The following is a 17,163-nucleotide window of genomic DNA, read 5'->3' as shown; positions in this document are numbered from 1 at the left end:
AGAGAAATGGGAAGAACTCTCCAGAGTTCTTGGTTCTCTCAAGAAATGAACATCCATCTTCTCAGGGAAAGAATTCAGTTAAGCCTTTGCTTTACCAAGTATTTCTGATAAAAGCCACACAGAAATCTAGGAAGACTTCAAACAGATATAAAATCACCAGACATGCAGAATGTGAATTAGAATGGGAGTGGTGATGGGAAAAAAATATAGGTTAATGTTATATGAATAAGTTAATTATTAGATATCTGCACGGCCAACAGTAATTAGGTTTAGGAAAGAAAAACAATTAGAAAGTACTCTTAAGAGTCACCACCTTTTTGGTCTAGAGGGTAACTGTGCTTTGACCCATCAGCTTCCTTTCAATCAGCAGTTGAAATCCTGATTTTAGTTAATGGGAGATTTTGTGTATAATGAATAAATTACCTTTGTTGTATGGCCAATGTAATCAGCTTCAGCTTGGCTGAGACTGTTTTTCAGCCAAAAACACCAGATAAATGCTGCTGCTGCACCTCTGGTACAAATGGTATTTGCAAAATCTTTTATAGCCACCTTCAACTCTTTTGGCTTGGCAGATCCCAAACATCTAGTGCCTGCCAAATCTCCTGCTTTGTAAAAAATTAGTTCATTGGGATGGATTTTATAAAGAAGTGAAAAGGGAAGTGGTGGGAGAAGGAAGCATTCAGTAAGGAAGGGAATATGCCTTACTGAGGTGAGAACACAGACTGAAGAATGATACCACACGAGAAATTTCACCTGAAGGCAGAAGACTTTCAGTGTCATGACATGCAAGCCAAGAATGCTCTTTCAAGGTATTTGAGCATGAAGACAAGGATAGGAAAGCAAAAACCAAGTGGATGCTGCTCTTTTGGGAGTCAAATATGTTCGCAGCTGGGCTTCCCCTGTGGCTCTGGTGGTAAGAAGCTGCCTGCCAACGCAGGAGACGTAAGAGACGCAGGTCTGATCCCTGGATCAGGGAGAGACAGCACAGAGAACGGCAGAGCCACCCACTCCAGTGTTCTTGCCTGGAGAATCCCATGGGCAGAGGAGCCTGGCGGTGAAAGCGACGTGGCACGCGTGCACGTGTTCACAACTAATTCTGCCCTGTGAAGGATGCTCTGGGTGGACTGCAGCTCTGGGGCTGCAGGTGGGCAGTGACCAGGGGAGACTTCCAGGCTGGAGCAGCGCTACAGAAGACTCTGAAGGGGAGCGATAGATAGGTCATGAGAGTGCATGGGCACATGCAGAGCCTCGGGGGAGCCCGTGGACGTGAACGTGGGCGTGTGCAGCTCGGGACAGAGGGGCAGACAGCTGAAACCAAGTCAGGGTGCACATGGAACCATGAGGCTGGAGGAACACTCGGGCCACTTGCTGCGTGGGCAATGTTGGCCAGAAGCAAAACTTACTGTATTGAAGAAGGAAACAATCGGGGTCAAATGGTGGAAATAAATGTAAAATAATGTGTGGAGTCAAGGAATTCAGGGGAAGGAGTAAGTGTTGTGAGATCTTTTATGGAAACAGATACAACAGGCAGCGGGGAAGTACAGATGGTGTGTTCTCGACCCCACAGGCAGGGGCTGAGGTGAGCACACACCACCCCTGGTTAAGGACCCCCCTGAGGGGATCATAAGGAAGGTTACAGTACAACACTACATGAGCAAACAGAGGAAACAGTGGAGGTAGAAAGCAACCTTGTAAGGAGATTACATGCAGTCTTGTGCCCCCAAAATGAGGCACTGAAAGGTTAAACTGAACCTAAATATGAGAAAGTTAGTATAGCCCTGTTTCTCTTGCTGACTTTGGTAAAAAAACAACAACAACAACAAACAAACCATGGAGTTGTATATCTTTGCCCTCTCAACATCCTTACTGGCAGGAACTGGGAAATGACAAAAACCAGTGCACTCCAAGCCCTCTGTAAGCTGCCGGACAATTTGGGACTTCAGCATATGGAGGAGAAGGATGCTGGGGGCTCTCGCTATTGTTTTAGTCAGAAGCATTGGTCCATCCAGAGCAATGGGAACAAAAACAACCAACCAACCAACAACAAAAAAACCCCTGCAGGTCCATGGCAGTTTTACAAAGACAAGAATTTGAGGAGCTTTTTCGAGGTTCCTCTGGGCAGCAGGCCATCACCTAACTGGTCAAGGTGTGAATGACAGACAGCATCAGCATCTCAAAGTGACTTCAATGTTTGCTTCCTTCCATGGTGTATACACTAACTCTTGGTAAGTGATTTATCTTATTTCTTTGGGGGAAAAGATGCCTGATCTGAAGAACACTAACTGCTAAAGCTGAAGATGAAAAGGAAGAAAGTATGAAAATGTCCAAGAAGTAGTCAAATTAAGTTAAAAAAAAAAAAGGGGGCTTTGATAAACTGATAAATGTTGCTAATTGTATGCTATTGTGGTAGTTTCTTAACTGTTGTTGTTCAGTCACTTGGTGGTGTCTGACTCTTTGCAACCCCATGGACTGCAGCATGCCAGGCTTCCCTGTCCTTCACTATCTCCCGGAGTTTGCTCAAACTCATGTCCATTGAGTCGGTGATGCCATCCAACCATCTCATCCTCTGTTGCCCCCTTCTCCTCCTGCCCTCAATTTTCCCAGCATCAGGGTCTTTTCCAATGAGTTGGCTCTTTGCATCAGGTGACCAAAGTATTGGAGCTTCAGCATCAGTTCTTCTGATAAATATTCAGGGTTGATTTCCTTTAGAATTGACTGGCTTGGTCTCCTTGTTGTCCAAGTGACTCTCCAAAGTTTTCTCCAACACCACAAATTGAAAGCATCAATTCTTTGGCACTCAGCTTTCTTTATGGCCCAACTCTCACATCCACACATGACTACTGGAAAAACCATTGCTTGGACTATATGAATCTTAGTCGGCAAAGTGATGTCTCTACTTTTTCATAATTATGGAATTAGAAAGTTACCAGGTGTTTTTCTTTGGCACATAGAGGGTCATCTCAGGATTCTAATGGTACATTATTTCATTCACTTAGAAGCATTTGTGAAGTGATACCAAGTCACTCAGTTTAGAGTTGCAGTGATTGAAGTTTGCTACTAGCTCAATAGCAGCAGCAGCAGCAACAATAAAAGACTCCTGAGGAGGCTGGCATTAGACTGTACACACACCTGCTTCACTAGCAGAGGCAGAAAAGTCACAGAGCAGCAGACTGGCAGGGATCCTGGTGATCACCTGAGCTAGGATCAATACCTTTGTTTTACAGATAAGACCACTGACACTCCTAGAGGTGAAGCGACTTGCCTAAGATTATCCAACCAGTTAGCAAGACAGCCTAATGCCTAAATTTACTACAAACAGAACAATAATATGATGACCTAAGGAAAAGATTTTTTAAATTAATTAACCAATTTATTTATTTGTTTTTTGGAGGATAATTACTTTAAACTATTGTATTGGTTTTGCCATACATTGACATGAATCCACCACAGGTGTACATGTGTTCCCCATCCTGAATCCCGTGGAAAAGATTTTTTTTAAAGATTCTTTTTCATTGTTAGCTAGGGGTGAAATGATCTAATTGGAAAAAGTCAATGAAAGTTTAACTCTCACCATGCTTTCCGGACCTCAAGCTGAAGTCCTGTGGAGTCCTCAGCATTTGATAAAAATGTTACTTCAGAAGTGATCCCTATACCTATCTTATTTTGGGGTGCACACTCATGTCTTGTCACTGGACTGGAGTGACTGGTGAACAAAACCCAGAAGGACATGCCACATGTCAGTCAACTGTGGCCAGCCCACTCAGCCTGCCTGACACTTTGTGGTTTTTCTTTTGGAACATACTTGGTCTCTGCATTTAAAGGCAGAATTGCCCTGAAACAGCTATCATTTCTTTAAAGAACAAAGATGTTTTAGATACAAGGTATTCTTTTCAGTTCTCTTAAAGGATCTACAGCAGTGAATAAATGATGAGTAAATACTTCTTATTTTCCCATACAGCACAGAGGAAGTTCAGACTCAGCTAGGAAACTTATGGTGAATAACTGAACAAATGTGACTCTGAAATGCTCTCTTATGTATATGATAATTCATCCTTGTCACCCATGAGTACCAGTTTTAAACAAGATCTGATAAAGGATCCGTATCCAAAAACTTCAAATAGTGAACAAGGGTAGAATGTATACCATATAAGAAAATAGGGAGAGAGAAAAACCTACCTTATCTTTCTAGGTTTTATTTTTATTTCATCATATTTTATTCTTTAGGCCACAAGCTAATCAAAACAACAAGTTTTGCCGGGAGATGAAGAGGTTTTGGTTACACTGAGTTTGAGATGCAGCCCCATGAAGAGGGACACAGGCCGAAGCGCGGGCCTGCAGACCAGGAGCAAGGCCAGGCACACAGGGCGGGCATGAGGTCTCGGAGACCGGACAGTGTGAGAGCAGAGAGGCCCTGGGTGCCTGCTCGGTCACCAGTGAGGGGCTCTGTGCAGAGGAAGCAGCAGAAGGGTGAAACGTCAATGTGGCAGTGATGCAAAGCGGAGGGGCCAGCGCTCTAGGGGTGCAGCCACTGGCGGAGAGTATGGGGGAGAACCCGGGGTAAGGGCCACAGCTGAGGGTGGTGTTGGGGGAGGAGGAGGAGGTCCAGGACCTGCAGGGCCAGGGAGGTTTGAGAAGGGAAGGTGCACCAGCAGGGAAGCAGGATTTACGGCTAAACGCTGTAGAAGAGGGCCAGTAACAAGAAAAAGGTCACCGAATTGTTAAGAAATCACTGGTGATTTTCAAAAAAGTCTCTTAGCTTATGCTGCTGTAACAAAGTACCATAGACAAGCTTAAATGACAGAAATTTATTTTTTCATAGGTTTAGACTTCGGTTGGTAGTCCAAAATCGAGGTGCCAGCATGGCTGGTTCCCAGTGAGGGCTCTGGCTGCCTTCCCCCTGCACCCTCACATGGCAGGCCAAGAGCAGGAGAGCAAGCGCGCTCTCTGGGCTCACTAATCCTATCATGTGACCCCCGACTTCGTGACCTTCACTCAACTAAATCCCACCTCCAAACACTATCACATCGAGGGTTTCACCACACGAACTGGGGGTGGGGGTGGGGCGTGGCGCAATTCAGTTCATAGCAAAAGGAATTTTGGCAAACCACTGGGGTCAGAAGCCAGACAGCTGTGGGCTAACAAGCAAATGGGAAATGAAGCAGAAATCATGGACTACTCAGAGTTGGCAGTGAAAGGTTGATGTTATGAGAGCAGCTTTTGGGAAAAGAAAATAATCTCCTTGGGAAGCAATCTGCTTAGACATCTTTTTTTCCCCCCTCCCCCAGATGCAAAGTGAGCTACTGACATATTTTTCTATTTTACCCATCTCATTATATAATCCCCCCAACTCAGATGAGCATTAAAACAAAGCCACTCAGAACATACAGTTAAGTGAAAAAGCACCTATTACAAAACAGTGTGTGCTATATGATCCAATTTGTTTAAGATATTCATGAGTAAAGATTTTTAGAAGGCCATAAATACCAACTGTTTATTCCAAGCAGATGAGATTTAGGATGCATTAGGCAGGGTTCAGTTAGGAAAACATACACTTTTGGATGTTTCAAGCAGGATTTAATCTAGGTAGTTTTGTGCTTACAAAACTATTGGAAGGACCAGAGAAGAGAAGGGAGGGTGGAGGGCACCTGGCGCTGTCAGCCTTGCCATCAGAGCCGCGATGGAGAGACCGCTGCCGCCCCACTCCTGCCCACCGCTCAGGCTCAGGCTGGTCAGCACAGAACCTCCATGCTCACCAAAGCCTGTATGTCAGCTGCCACCACGATGGCCCCACCTTGTCTCTGCCTGCCACAGTTAAGGGAGTTTGGGCGGCAGTCCCCAGGGTCAGTCATCTTTGATTTTGGGGGGACTAGAGAGGAGGCGTGGGAACGAAACCAGGCACCGGGCAACATGCACTGTAACCCACTGCCTTGGGCTCCTTGACAACCAAACGCATCCTCTTACACATACACATTTCCAAATGGCTGTAACAATACCATCAAGCTTCTGTAACTATCCCTAGTTCGATCCTGTTAATAAATGCACTCCCCTTCTTATCAAAATGGGAGACCCAAAGTCCCATTTATAGCCATTGCTGGGTGAACTTTCCTCTTCTAGTTTAACAGCAAATTCACCTAGGAATCATGTAGCCTAACTATTAAATGCTATGTTTTACCAATACCAACTCACCTTATATAATGGGAGAAAACAAGAAAGTAAAAAGGAAACTGCATCTATACATAAACAAGCAAGAAATTAGGCAGTCAAGTCATCCTTTTTGCAACTATTTATGAAACTATAATTAATAACTTTTGTCTTCCATTAGGAAATTCCTATTCCCTTGGTGTTTGAACAGCATCTTAGGTGGTTAGAGCTCTTAACCTACTGCAGTAATTAGAAATGTTTATTCCTGAGGCATCTGGCCCTAGGTGGACTGACCTGTACTAACTTGTATCACTGGACAACATCCAGGAGGGATGCCAGGGAATCCCATGAGTTCCAGACACAGTTCTGCCGCCTCATGGTACAGCTACAGTCCAGTTTCCCCTGGAGAGCTGGGATCCCGCTAGTACAGTAACTGCCTTCACTGCCTGTTGGTTCAGTGACATGAGATGTCCCAAGGGCTAAGTGGCAGCAATGGAATCACTGCTGTGTTTGCCACTACACTGCTCCCTTGGAATGAAACTTCTAAAACTAGCAGAGCTCAAAGTCACCAAGAGGGGAAGCAACAATTTTTAAACTGGGCTTTTAGGTGTAAGAATGAGAGGAGCCACTTGTATTTCCACTTCTTGGTTCCTGAAGCCAGAAAAACAGGACCATGTATTGTTGCTAGTTGGGAGCATTTACCACACGTACAGGGATTTTAAAAATGTTACCACGCGGATGGGGTACAATGGTAGACTAGGTCCACTATGAGATTTATTCATGATGCCACTTGTCACCTGATCCACTGTGGACTGAATTATGTGTTATTGTCCGTTGTTACTACCACCCCAGTTCTATGTTGCAGCGCTAACCTTCAAAGTGATGGTATCTGGAGATGGGACCTTTGAGATATAATTAGATCTGATGAGATCCCTCATGATGGGATTTGTACCCTTACGAAATAACAGAGCTTGCCTTTTCCCTCTCTCCCTGCCATGTGAGGACACAGTGAGAAGGAAGCCTTCAGGAGGACAGGAAGACAGCGCTCAGTGAAGAAATGAATTGGTTGGCACTTTGACTTTGGACTTTCCAGATTCCAGAACTGTGGCAAGTAAATTTCTATTGTTTAAGCCACCGATCTTCAGTATTTCGTTACAGCAGGCTCCACTGACTAATGTATCTTCATCAATCTTCATCCAGACTGGGAGACTACAGGTATTTTTGGATCCCAGGGGCTAACATCTGCTCAGAGCCAATAACTAGCCCAGAATGTGGGTATCTCTTTTTCCTACAGTCTCCCCTGTAAAATGGGTAGAAAGAAGACTGACTGTACCCACTTGTGACAGGATTGTGAACATCTTCATTTAAAGAGTCCTGGGTCTGTGAAGGAGGCCTGGTAAGGGGACTGGATAAGAGGTCATATATTACAGTGGGAGGTCAAGTCCTTGTTCACCAGACAGATCAGAGATTTTTTTATTACAAAGATCAAGTAAAACTTTAGTATGCTGCCCATTTATATCAAAGCTAAAGACTCCATGATCAATTCTACATTATCAAAAATCTCTATGGGTCAAATAATTTTGATTACTACTGTAGCCCTGTTGACAAGTACAGGAGCCATGCCCACACTGACTCCAGTAGTGAAATGGCATCAAAAACCCCATTTTAATGACGTTATTCCCGATTCCCATGGCCTCGGACTATGTTACACTAGGAAGTTCTGGCATTTCAACATTATCTAATGTAATCCTCCAATGAATCTAGTTTTATTTAATCAAACTGCTAAAGCTAACATACTAAATCCAGAATCTCTAATAGGAACAGTGATATCAATAACTCATCATCAATCCAACACTATATTCTTCTTTCCCTGGTCTAGGACACTTAGGTCCTAATATTACACATATTCTTCTCAAGTTCCTGTGACTATAAATGAACACAATCTTACTTGTATCTTCCAAGGTTGGATTTTCTGCTTATCCCCCTGGGGCATGATTGAATTTGGCTACTTTTGGGCCTAAAGATAAAGAAGGATGGAGTAGCAGTGAGGTATGACTATATCTGGTACCCTCTACCTGGATTCAGCCTGCTATAGAGGCTCCAAGCAAAGAAAGACTGACTTGATCAGACAGGGAAGGAGACTGCTTCTGCAGGAGGGGAAACTAAGTGAAGTTTGCAGGCTCTAGGTATCTTGATTTATTTGAATCTATCCAATGTCTCCATTCAAATTCTCACCATTCCTTCTTTTTCTATCAGTGCTTAATCTTTAACCTAAGAGATCTGATGTGGCTCTGAATTCAACTTACATGGGAATTCAATGACCTGCAGTGTCTGATTCTTAACTACATTAGCTCTGAGGCTATACAAGGTGGGAAAGTCTCCCAGGGCAGTCACAGAAGGTCCCTAGTTCTCTGATTGTGACTGGAGATAAATATTGTAAACTATGAAACTGTTACATCTTTTCTCTTACGCAATTCAGTATGGCTTCCACATGGATACATCATAAACCATTCCCTAATTAATGATTTTTCAGCTCTTCCAATAAATTCCTAACTCAGGCCTAGACTGAAGTGACAAGAAAGTCTCAAAGGCACCAGGATTGTACCAGATTAGCATGACAATTCTCCACACCCCGGATACACCAGAGAGTCCAAGGCGTTGGGCACCTCTGCAGTGGGTCTACTATAGCATCTTTGGAGCTGAGTGGTGGCGGTTAGGGAGGTGCCTTAGCCACTAGAGCTCAGAGGACAACGAGAGCCTTGTCTTACTGGCCCACGTGTCTGCTCATCTTCCAGCCGTGCAGGGAGTCCCCTCCTCAAGGAGGAGCTAGCTCATTTACATAATGAAAACTGGCAGAATTTAATGCGACATCTGTACAGATGCAATCTTCCTTTAAATAAAAGGGTATTTTAATACGAAACAGTTTGGCCATTAAATTCAATCTAAACATCGTGAAATTGAGTTTTCCAGGTGACATGTGATGCATTTGTTTTCACAACTCACTAAGCTCATTTGCCTTCATCTTCTCAAGATTTTAGAAGAGCAACATGTTTTTAATGGAAATTATGAATTTGCCAATGTACTCTGTCAGCCTCCTTTAAGTCTGCTATAATCATTTCTTTGGGCTGAAATTCTCTGTTCTTCTAACCTACAATCACTGAAGACCAGGATACAATTTAAAGGCCTTGAGGTTCTAAACTGGAATACGAGATGTACTGTGTGGCTCCAATTAACAGCAAATTTTTCCACAACTTTGCCCTGAAACAGAGGCCCCCCAGTACCCTCCTCAAGCAGCTCCATCATTACTGTGACTCTCAGAGCTGGGACAAAACACTTCCAAAGTGTCTTCTGACCCAGGACTTAGAGGCAGAGTTTAAAGAAGCTGCCTTTAAAACGGCCTTCATCGTGGCCTGTAAAAACAGAGAACAAAGCACTCCTCTCCATAAAAGCAGATGCCAACCATCTGTTTCCCTCAGGTTATTCTCTGAGCATGGGCAGGAAGATGCAAGTCCTTATCCTTGGCTCAGTAAGTCACCTGAAGCAAACCCTTCTCAAAAACGGGCAGACACAGCAACTAAGTGCTTTGTGCAGGAGACTTTGGGGCCAACTGATTGATGAGCAAGTAAGGCAGAAACCCCAACCATCACTTTTATGAAAGAAAACTGAATAAAGGCAGAGATGTCTACCTCTCCCCTTTGCTAAGCATAACTTAGAAGTAGTTGCTTAATATTTTTCAGCCCCAGCGTTTTCACCAATCAAGTGATGGATCGAATCTTGCCCCGTCCCTCAGGAGTTTGTATGACACCATGCCAACGTCGGCAAGTCAACTGAGCTCAGAAAAATTTTAGATTATCTAGAAGCATATGTTATTTTCTTGGGCTTCAGAATCACTGCACTGCGGATGATGACAGCAGCCATGAAATTAAAAGATTTGCTCCTTGGAAAAAGATTTGCTCCTAGGACAAACCTAGACAGTGTATTAAAAACAGAGATATCACTTTGCTGACAAAGGTCCATATTGTCAAAGCGATGGTGTTTCTAGTAGTCACGTACAGATGTTGAGAGTTAGACCACAAAGAAGGCTGAGCGCCAAAGAATTGATACTTTCAAACTGTGGTGCTGGAGAAGACTCTTGAGAGTCCTTTGGACAGCCGGAGATCAAACCAGTGAATCCTAAAAGAAATTAATCCTGAATTAATTCAGCATCAACTGAAGCTGATGCTTAAGTTGAAGCTCTAATACTTCGGCCACCTGATGTGAAGAGCCAACTTACTGAAGAAGACTGCTAATGGGGAAGACTGAGGGCAGGAAGAGAAGGGGGCGACAGAGGACGAGATGGTTCGAAGGTATCACTGAATCACAGAGTTAGAACAAGATCCAGGAGAAAGTGAAGGACAGGGAAGCCTGGGGTGCTGCAGTCCGTGGGGTCACAAAGAGTTGGATATGACCCACTCCAGTACTCTTGCCTGGAAAATCCCATGGATGGAGGAGCCTGGTGGGCTGCAGTCCATGGGGTTGCTAAGAGTCGGACACAACTGAGCGACTTCACTTTCACTTTTCACTTTCATGCATTGGAGAAGGAAATGGCAACCCACTCCAGTGTTCTTGCCTGGAGAATCCCAGGGACGGGGGAGCCTGGTGGGCTGCTGTCTATGGGGTCGCACAGTCGGACACGACTGAAGTGACTTAGCGGCAGCAGCAGTGACTGAACAACAACAAAGAAGCATATGTAATAGTTAGTTAAAATCAACATTCATAAATCTCTCAAAATCCCCAAGGGAGATAGAGGGGGTTGCATTTAGAACCTGTTAATAAAGCATCTCGCTCAACTTCTTCTTATCAGTCAACTGAACATTACAACTCCTACCTGTCTACCTTTCAGGATTACCATGAGGATCAACATCAAAATGGAATAATGGAGGAGAAAGCACACAGTTGACAGAGTAGAGACAAAATACTTATCAACTGTAAAAATATTAGTTATAAATAAAACACTGTTGTAACTCATAGAAAGTGTGAAAGTCGCTCAGTCATGTCCAACTCTTTGTGACCCCATGGACTATACAGTCCATGGAATTCTCCAGGCCAGAATACTGGAGTGGGTAGCCTTTCCCTTCTCCAGGGGATCTTCCCAACCCAGGAATTGAACCCAGGTCTCCCTCATTGCAGGCAGATTCTTTACCAGCTGAGCCACAAGGGAAGCCCATAATTCATAGGGGTGACTTCAAGTGTAAAACACAGGTTACCACCCAGAGGGGCAGAGAGAGAGCCGTGACTTGGAGCCAACTACCTGATGGTGGTGCCTTGCAAACGATCTATCTTCTTATTGAGCTCAGCGATGATACTGTGCAGTTCTGTGATGCGTTCCTCATACCGAAGCGTGGTTCGCTCCTGGACGTCCTCATGCTCTCTCATGAGATGGGACTGCTCACACTGGGATCAAGAGAACAAGACAGAAGTGCCAATGAATTGACATACCTAATAGCAAGAGAGTCTAAGTCTGGCGGCCTCAAACCATCACAACCTTGACATAGAGTATGCCCCAAACAAACATATACCTACTTGTTGGCCCAGAAGACACATAGCTGAACTTCACAAAGTCCCTGATGGCCACTCAAGTCTACTTTTCTAGCTCTACATTTCCAAGTGGCTCTAGTGGTAAAGAACCCATTTGCCAATGCAGGAGAGAAGAGATGTAGGTTCAAGTCCTGCATTAGGGAGATCCCCTGGGAGAGGAAATGGCAACCCACGCCAGTATTCTTGCTTGGAAAACCCCAAGGACAGAGGAGCCTCGTGAGCTACAGTCCAGGGGGCTGCAGGGAGTTGGACACGACCAAGTGAGCACAGCACACAGCTCTCATTCGCTCTTTGGGTAAAGGTCCCTCTGCCACTGTCCACAGTCTCTGTGGCACCATTCACGTCTTCTGCTTCTCTCCAGCTGCAAGGCAGGCAGAAGCTGCACTCAATATGCCAGCAAATTTGGAAAACTCAGCAGTGGCCACAGGACTGGAAAAGGTCAGTTTTTATTCCAATCCCAAAGAAGGGCAATGCCAAAGAATGTTCAGACTACTGCACAATTGCACTCATCTCACATGCTAGCAAAGTAATGCTCAAAATTCTCCAAGTCAGGCTTCAACAGTATGTGAATCATGAACTTCCAGATGTTCAAGCTGGATTTAGAAAAGGCAGAGGAACCAGAGATCAAATTGCTAATGTCCGTTCAATCATAGAAAAAGCAAGAGAATTCCAGAAAAAACATCTACTTCTGCTTTATTGACTACACCAAAGCCTCTGATTGTGTAGATCACAAGAAACTGTGGAAAATTCTTCAAGAGGTGGAATTCCCAGACCACCTTACCTGCCTCCTGAGAAATCTGTATGCAGGTCAAGAAGCAACAGTTAGAACTGGACATGGAACAACAGACTGGTTCCAAATTGGGAAAGGAGTATGTCAAGGCTGTATATTGTCACCCTGCTTATTTAACTTATATGCAGAGTACATCATGAGAAACACTGGGCTGGATGAAGCACAAGCTGGAATCAAGATTGCTGGGAGAAATATCAATAACCTCAGATATGCAGATAACACCACCCTTATGGCAGAAAGTGAAGAGGAACTAAAGAGCCTCTTGATGAAAGTGAAAGAGGAGAGTGAAAAAGCTGGCTTAAAACTCAATATTAAAAAAACTAAGATCATGGCATCCTGTCCCATCACTTCATGGCAAATAGATGGGGAAACAATGGAAACAGTGACAGACTTTATTTTTGTGGGCTCCAAAATCACTGCAGATGGTGACTGCAGCCATGAAATTAAAAGATGCTTTGCTCCTTGGAAGAAAAGTTATGACCAACCTAGACAGCATATTAAAAAACAGAGACATTACTTTGCCAACAAAGTTCCATCTAGTCAAAGCTATGGTTTTTCCAGTAGTCATGTATGGATGTGAGAGTTGGACTATAAAGAAAGCTGAGCACTGAAGAATTGATGTTTTTGAACTACGGTGTTGGAGAAGACTCTTGAGAGTCCCTTGGACAGCAAGGAGATCAAACCAGTCCATCCTAAAGGAAATCAGTCCTGAATATTCATTGGAAGGACTGATGCTGAAGCTGAAACTCCAATACTTTGGCCACCTGATGTGAAGAACTGACTCACTGGAAAAGACCCTGATGCTGGGAAAGATTGAAGGCAGGAGGAGAAGGGGACGACAGAGGATGAGATGGTTGGATGGCATCACCAACTTGATGGACATGAGTTTGAGCAAGCTCTGGGAGCTGGTGATGGACAGGAAAGTCTGGTGTGCTGCAGTCCGTGAGGTTGCAAAGAAACAGACACAACTGAGCAACTGAACTGAACCTTCTTTTCGGAATCTGAACCTTGAGTGAACGGATTGAAGGTCGCATGTGGTCAATTCACTTGACTGAGGGTCCTGGGGAGACTGTGCGTCCGTCCCCGCTCCCTCTATTCCAGAGCGTTCTTGCCACGTTCTGTACTGCTGCTCAGTTTTTCTTTTACCAATTCACTCCTTTTTGCTGTAGTTTGGTAGGATACGCTTCAGCCACTTTCAGTCCTAGATTCTATGACGCCATTTCTTATCTGGCTGGCTATCTGCAGACAGTGCCTTCCAGTATCCTTTCTTACCAGACTATAAACTCCGGGAAGGCAGGGGCTGGGTGTTGTCATGACTTAGCCCTCGCACCTGGCACACAGCCTGGCTCACTGTGGGTGACCTAGGAGGGCGATGGGATGAATAAATCACTGTGTATCAGGAAGCCAAGGAGCTTCCCTTGCTCAGCAGTTGATGGATTAAGCAGCAGCAGATGCTATAAAAACGTTTTTGCATCTCAAGTTTAAATCCTAAAGAACCTGTTCATCTCTTTCACTCGTCTCCTTCCTCCTCAACCCCCATTCAGTCACTGTGCATTTAATCTCATTTACATGACAATAAAACACTAGCCAGTGACAGAACAAGGAGTCCCACTTCTGAACAAGGAGCCCCTGTCTACTGCATTCAGCCCTGATTAATTTCCTGCCCAGCACAGGAATTTTAATTTCATTTTTTGGCAAGGTTTTCGTAATGCCAAGAGCCACATGTACTTGCCAGTTTTGCACTTTCAGGGCTGGTGGCAGGAGGGCAAGGGTAAGACTTCTTACCTTCTACCTCCAATGTCCTCTGCCCTCCACAAATCTGCCAGGCTCCCAAAGGGTGTAACCCAGAAGCTACTGGGCAGGAACACAAAGCCTTTAGAAACAGACAGGATGCTACAAAAGCCCAAGTCAATATTGAAGCAGAAGTACTCAGCAAAGTATGACAAACACGTTGGCAGAAACCATGGCAGGGGCCACACCTATGAACAACAGCGCGATCACAATCACACTATGCAGTAACTTCCTGGGTGCCACTCAGTGCTCCAGAAATAAGGTTGGAGGCAACAAGGTTGAGGAACCTGCACTGCGGGCGTTAGGGAGAAGGTGACTTCCAGAGAAATGGCGATGTGAACTTCTGTTCTTAATGACAACCCGAAACGTCTGATAACGTCTGCTCAAGGTCCAACACACAGGAAGTAAGTGGACTCCAGAGGCCAGGAGGAAGGACGAGTGAAAATCCCATTTCTATGGACGTTTTCCTAAACACAGCTGAGCCCTGAGAGTCGTAAGAATACTCTCTCCATGAAGTTATGCCTTTCCACCCGTCATCCACGACCCATCACACTTTAAGAGGGACGACGGAGGTCCAAAGACATGACAGTGTCTCACAGACCGTAACTGTCTGTGAATGAAAAAGGTTCTCCTTTCTCTGGAACATACTAAAAGCAGAACACCATGCCTCTCCATTCCTGAAGAATATCTATGAGATTGTGACTGGTCTTTATTCCCATCTTCAAATTGTGTCTGTGAGTGTGTGTGCACACATGTACGTGCCTGCATTGGCATGTGTGTAGTATGTATATATGGGTACGTATCTGCCGCTCTCATGAAGGTCACTAGTTCCCCATCTGACAATAAATATGACATAATGACCTGTCTGACCTAGACTCATTGATGCCATGACTCATACTTTGCCATCTTGCCCTGCTCTGGGGTTTTCCACATTCAGTTCTCTAGGGCTGTAAGGTACTGTGAAATGCTTCCCCCTACAAACTCCACAAGCTCTCAACTCTCTGTTCAATTCCCCACTTATTCCTCCTCTTTCAGTCTCTACAGGTCAACAGGCCACCACCACTACCACCAAAATGGACATGAAACTGCAAAATCCACTTAAAACTGAAGATGTGCAAGAAAAAGGCAGAGGATCAACTGATAACTGCTAAACCCACTGTGGGTATCCCTGTTGACGGCCAGGAGCTACCTGAGAGGTGAGCTCCCAGACCGGGGCTGCCCAGTCTGTGGGGAGACCAGAGGGCTGGTGCCCAGACAACAAGAGCAGCTGGGGTCACACCATCTCCGCCCCCTACCCCGCGTCTGACCGCAAAGTCCGCCCCGAGGGCATGAGCACAAACAAGACAGGGCAGGAAGCCCAGTGATTCGGTCAGACCAGGATGTGCAGCTTAAAGAAGAGAAAAGATTCCTAACGCCTATTTGCAACTCAGAGGTTTGTTTGGGAGCAGAAACAAGAACATCATGGAGGAAAAAATTTCTCAGCTGAAGGCAAAGATATCTGGGTTACACTCCTATATTTTTCCATAAGTATGTTTTTTTTCAAAATGGTGGAAAGCCTCTATAATTTAATACTTCCTCAAAAATAACAGATATGTCTTGATTTTCTAAACTAAGACATGCTGGGTGCCATAGGGAGCATCACCGTGATGTCTGCCTTGAAGTAGAGTGTGGTCACAGCTTCTGAGCAGATTTCTCTGCAGGTGAATAAGAAAGGGAAATAAGGGGGAAGGTGTGAGGAAGAAGCGATGGCAGGATGGTAGCCTACAGATTATTTTCCCAGTGAAACGAGAATCTGGGAAATCATCATCAAAGCTCCTAGACTCTAGATGAATGAATGACTGAGAAGACAGAGCTCATAGTTGATGTTACAGAGCAACATCCCCTTGAGGCATCTGGTCAACCCACTTCACCCATTTTGTGCATACTCGTTATGCCCAGTCCAAGGTATGTGGAGGTGCTGCTTTCCAAGCTTAGTGAAAAACAAACCCTTGAGCATTTCTAAGCTGCAGTGTGGGGAAGAGTGGAGCAACTCCAACCAGGGCAACGGCACAGGGCAAAAGAAGCTGTCACCCGCAGGAGCCAAAAGAGCTCAACGAAACGTCCTTGTCAAACAGCTCCCATTAAGCTGCACAAGGCCAAGTCCAGGAATGGGGCGCTCTCGTGCAGGAGAAGTGGAAGATGGGCGGGTGGCGTCCAGGACTGACAGAGGCATTCTGTGAGCGATTAGGGCCTTCCTGCCCTGGCGACCTCCCACACAAGCAGGACTGGCCTGCTATAGCGAGGCCCGGTTCAAAATCCACACTCCATATTGTTACTGAGCCATGCCTCTCACTACCCTGAGTTTTCAAGAGTCTTTTTTAAACCCAGGAGGTGATTTCGGCTTTTCTGTTGCTCAGGGACACAGGGTAGGTCAAACTATTCTGCAACTCCATGTAAGAGTCACGTATGGGGAGGTAGCCCAGTAAAGCCTCATTTAAGAAGGTAATATAACCATGACAACCAAATAGAAAAAAGGGAATGACTCCTATTACCACTTAATGGTGATACACATTCTTAGATTTTAAGTTACAAATTTAAGTACATTACAGAAACTTGCCCACTTTTTTATAATCCATGAACACAATCCTTTTTCAAATAATGTTCATTTCCCCCAGTATTTTCTCATGTACGTGGGGCACCACCAGGACCATGCAGGATGTGCGTCACAGAAGCATCAGTACCGCTGTGGCAGCCGGCAGGGACATCCACAAAGACTCTGGTTCACCTCTATCCATGCATGTGATAGAATTATACTTCTTCTCCCCCTTGAAGCTAGATAAGGCCACGTGACTTGTTTTGTCCAATGAGATATGAGTAAATATACA

At 44.8% G+C, this 17,163-nt stretch overlaps 1 protein-coding gene across 3 annotated transcripts in view; it reads right to left on the bottom strand.

The window, feature by feature from the left end:
• MCC (MCC regulator of WNT signaling pathway) overlaps positions 1-17,163 on the bottom strand; it is a 494,030-nt gene that overhangs the window by 93,555 nt on the left and 383,312 nt on the right. For all 3 annotated transcript variants that reach the window (XM_070462369.1, XM_070462370.1, XM_070462371.1), the window contains one exon: positions 11,432-11,574. In XM_070462369.1, coding sequence (XP_070318470.1) covers positions 11,432-11,574 — 143 coding nt within the window. The remainder of the gene's footprint in view (positions 1-11,431; positions 11,575-17,163) is intronic.

This window comes from Odocoileus virginianus, unplaced genomic scaffold, assembly GCF_023699985.2.
Source record: "Odocoileus virginianus isolate 20LAN1187 ecotype Illinois unplaced genomic scaffold, Ovbor_1.2 Unplaced_Scaffold_3, whole genome shotgun sequence".
Classification (NCBI taxonomy): domain Eukaryota; kingdom Metazoa; phylum Chordata; class Mammalia; order Artiodactyla; family Cervidae; genus Odocoileus; species Odocoileus virginianus.
The sequence above is the reverse complement of the archived record's forward strand: the minus strand, read 5'-3'. Positions and strand labels throughout refer to the sequence as shown.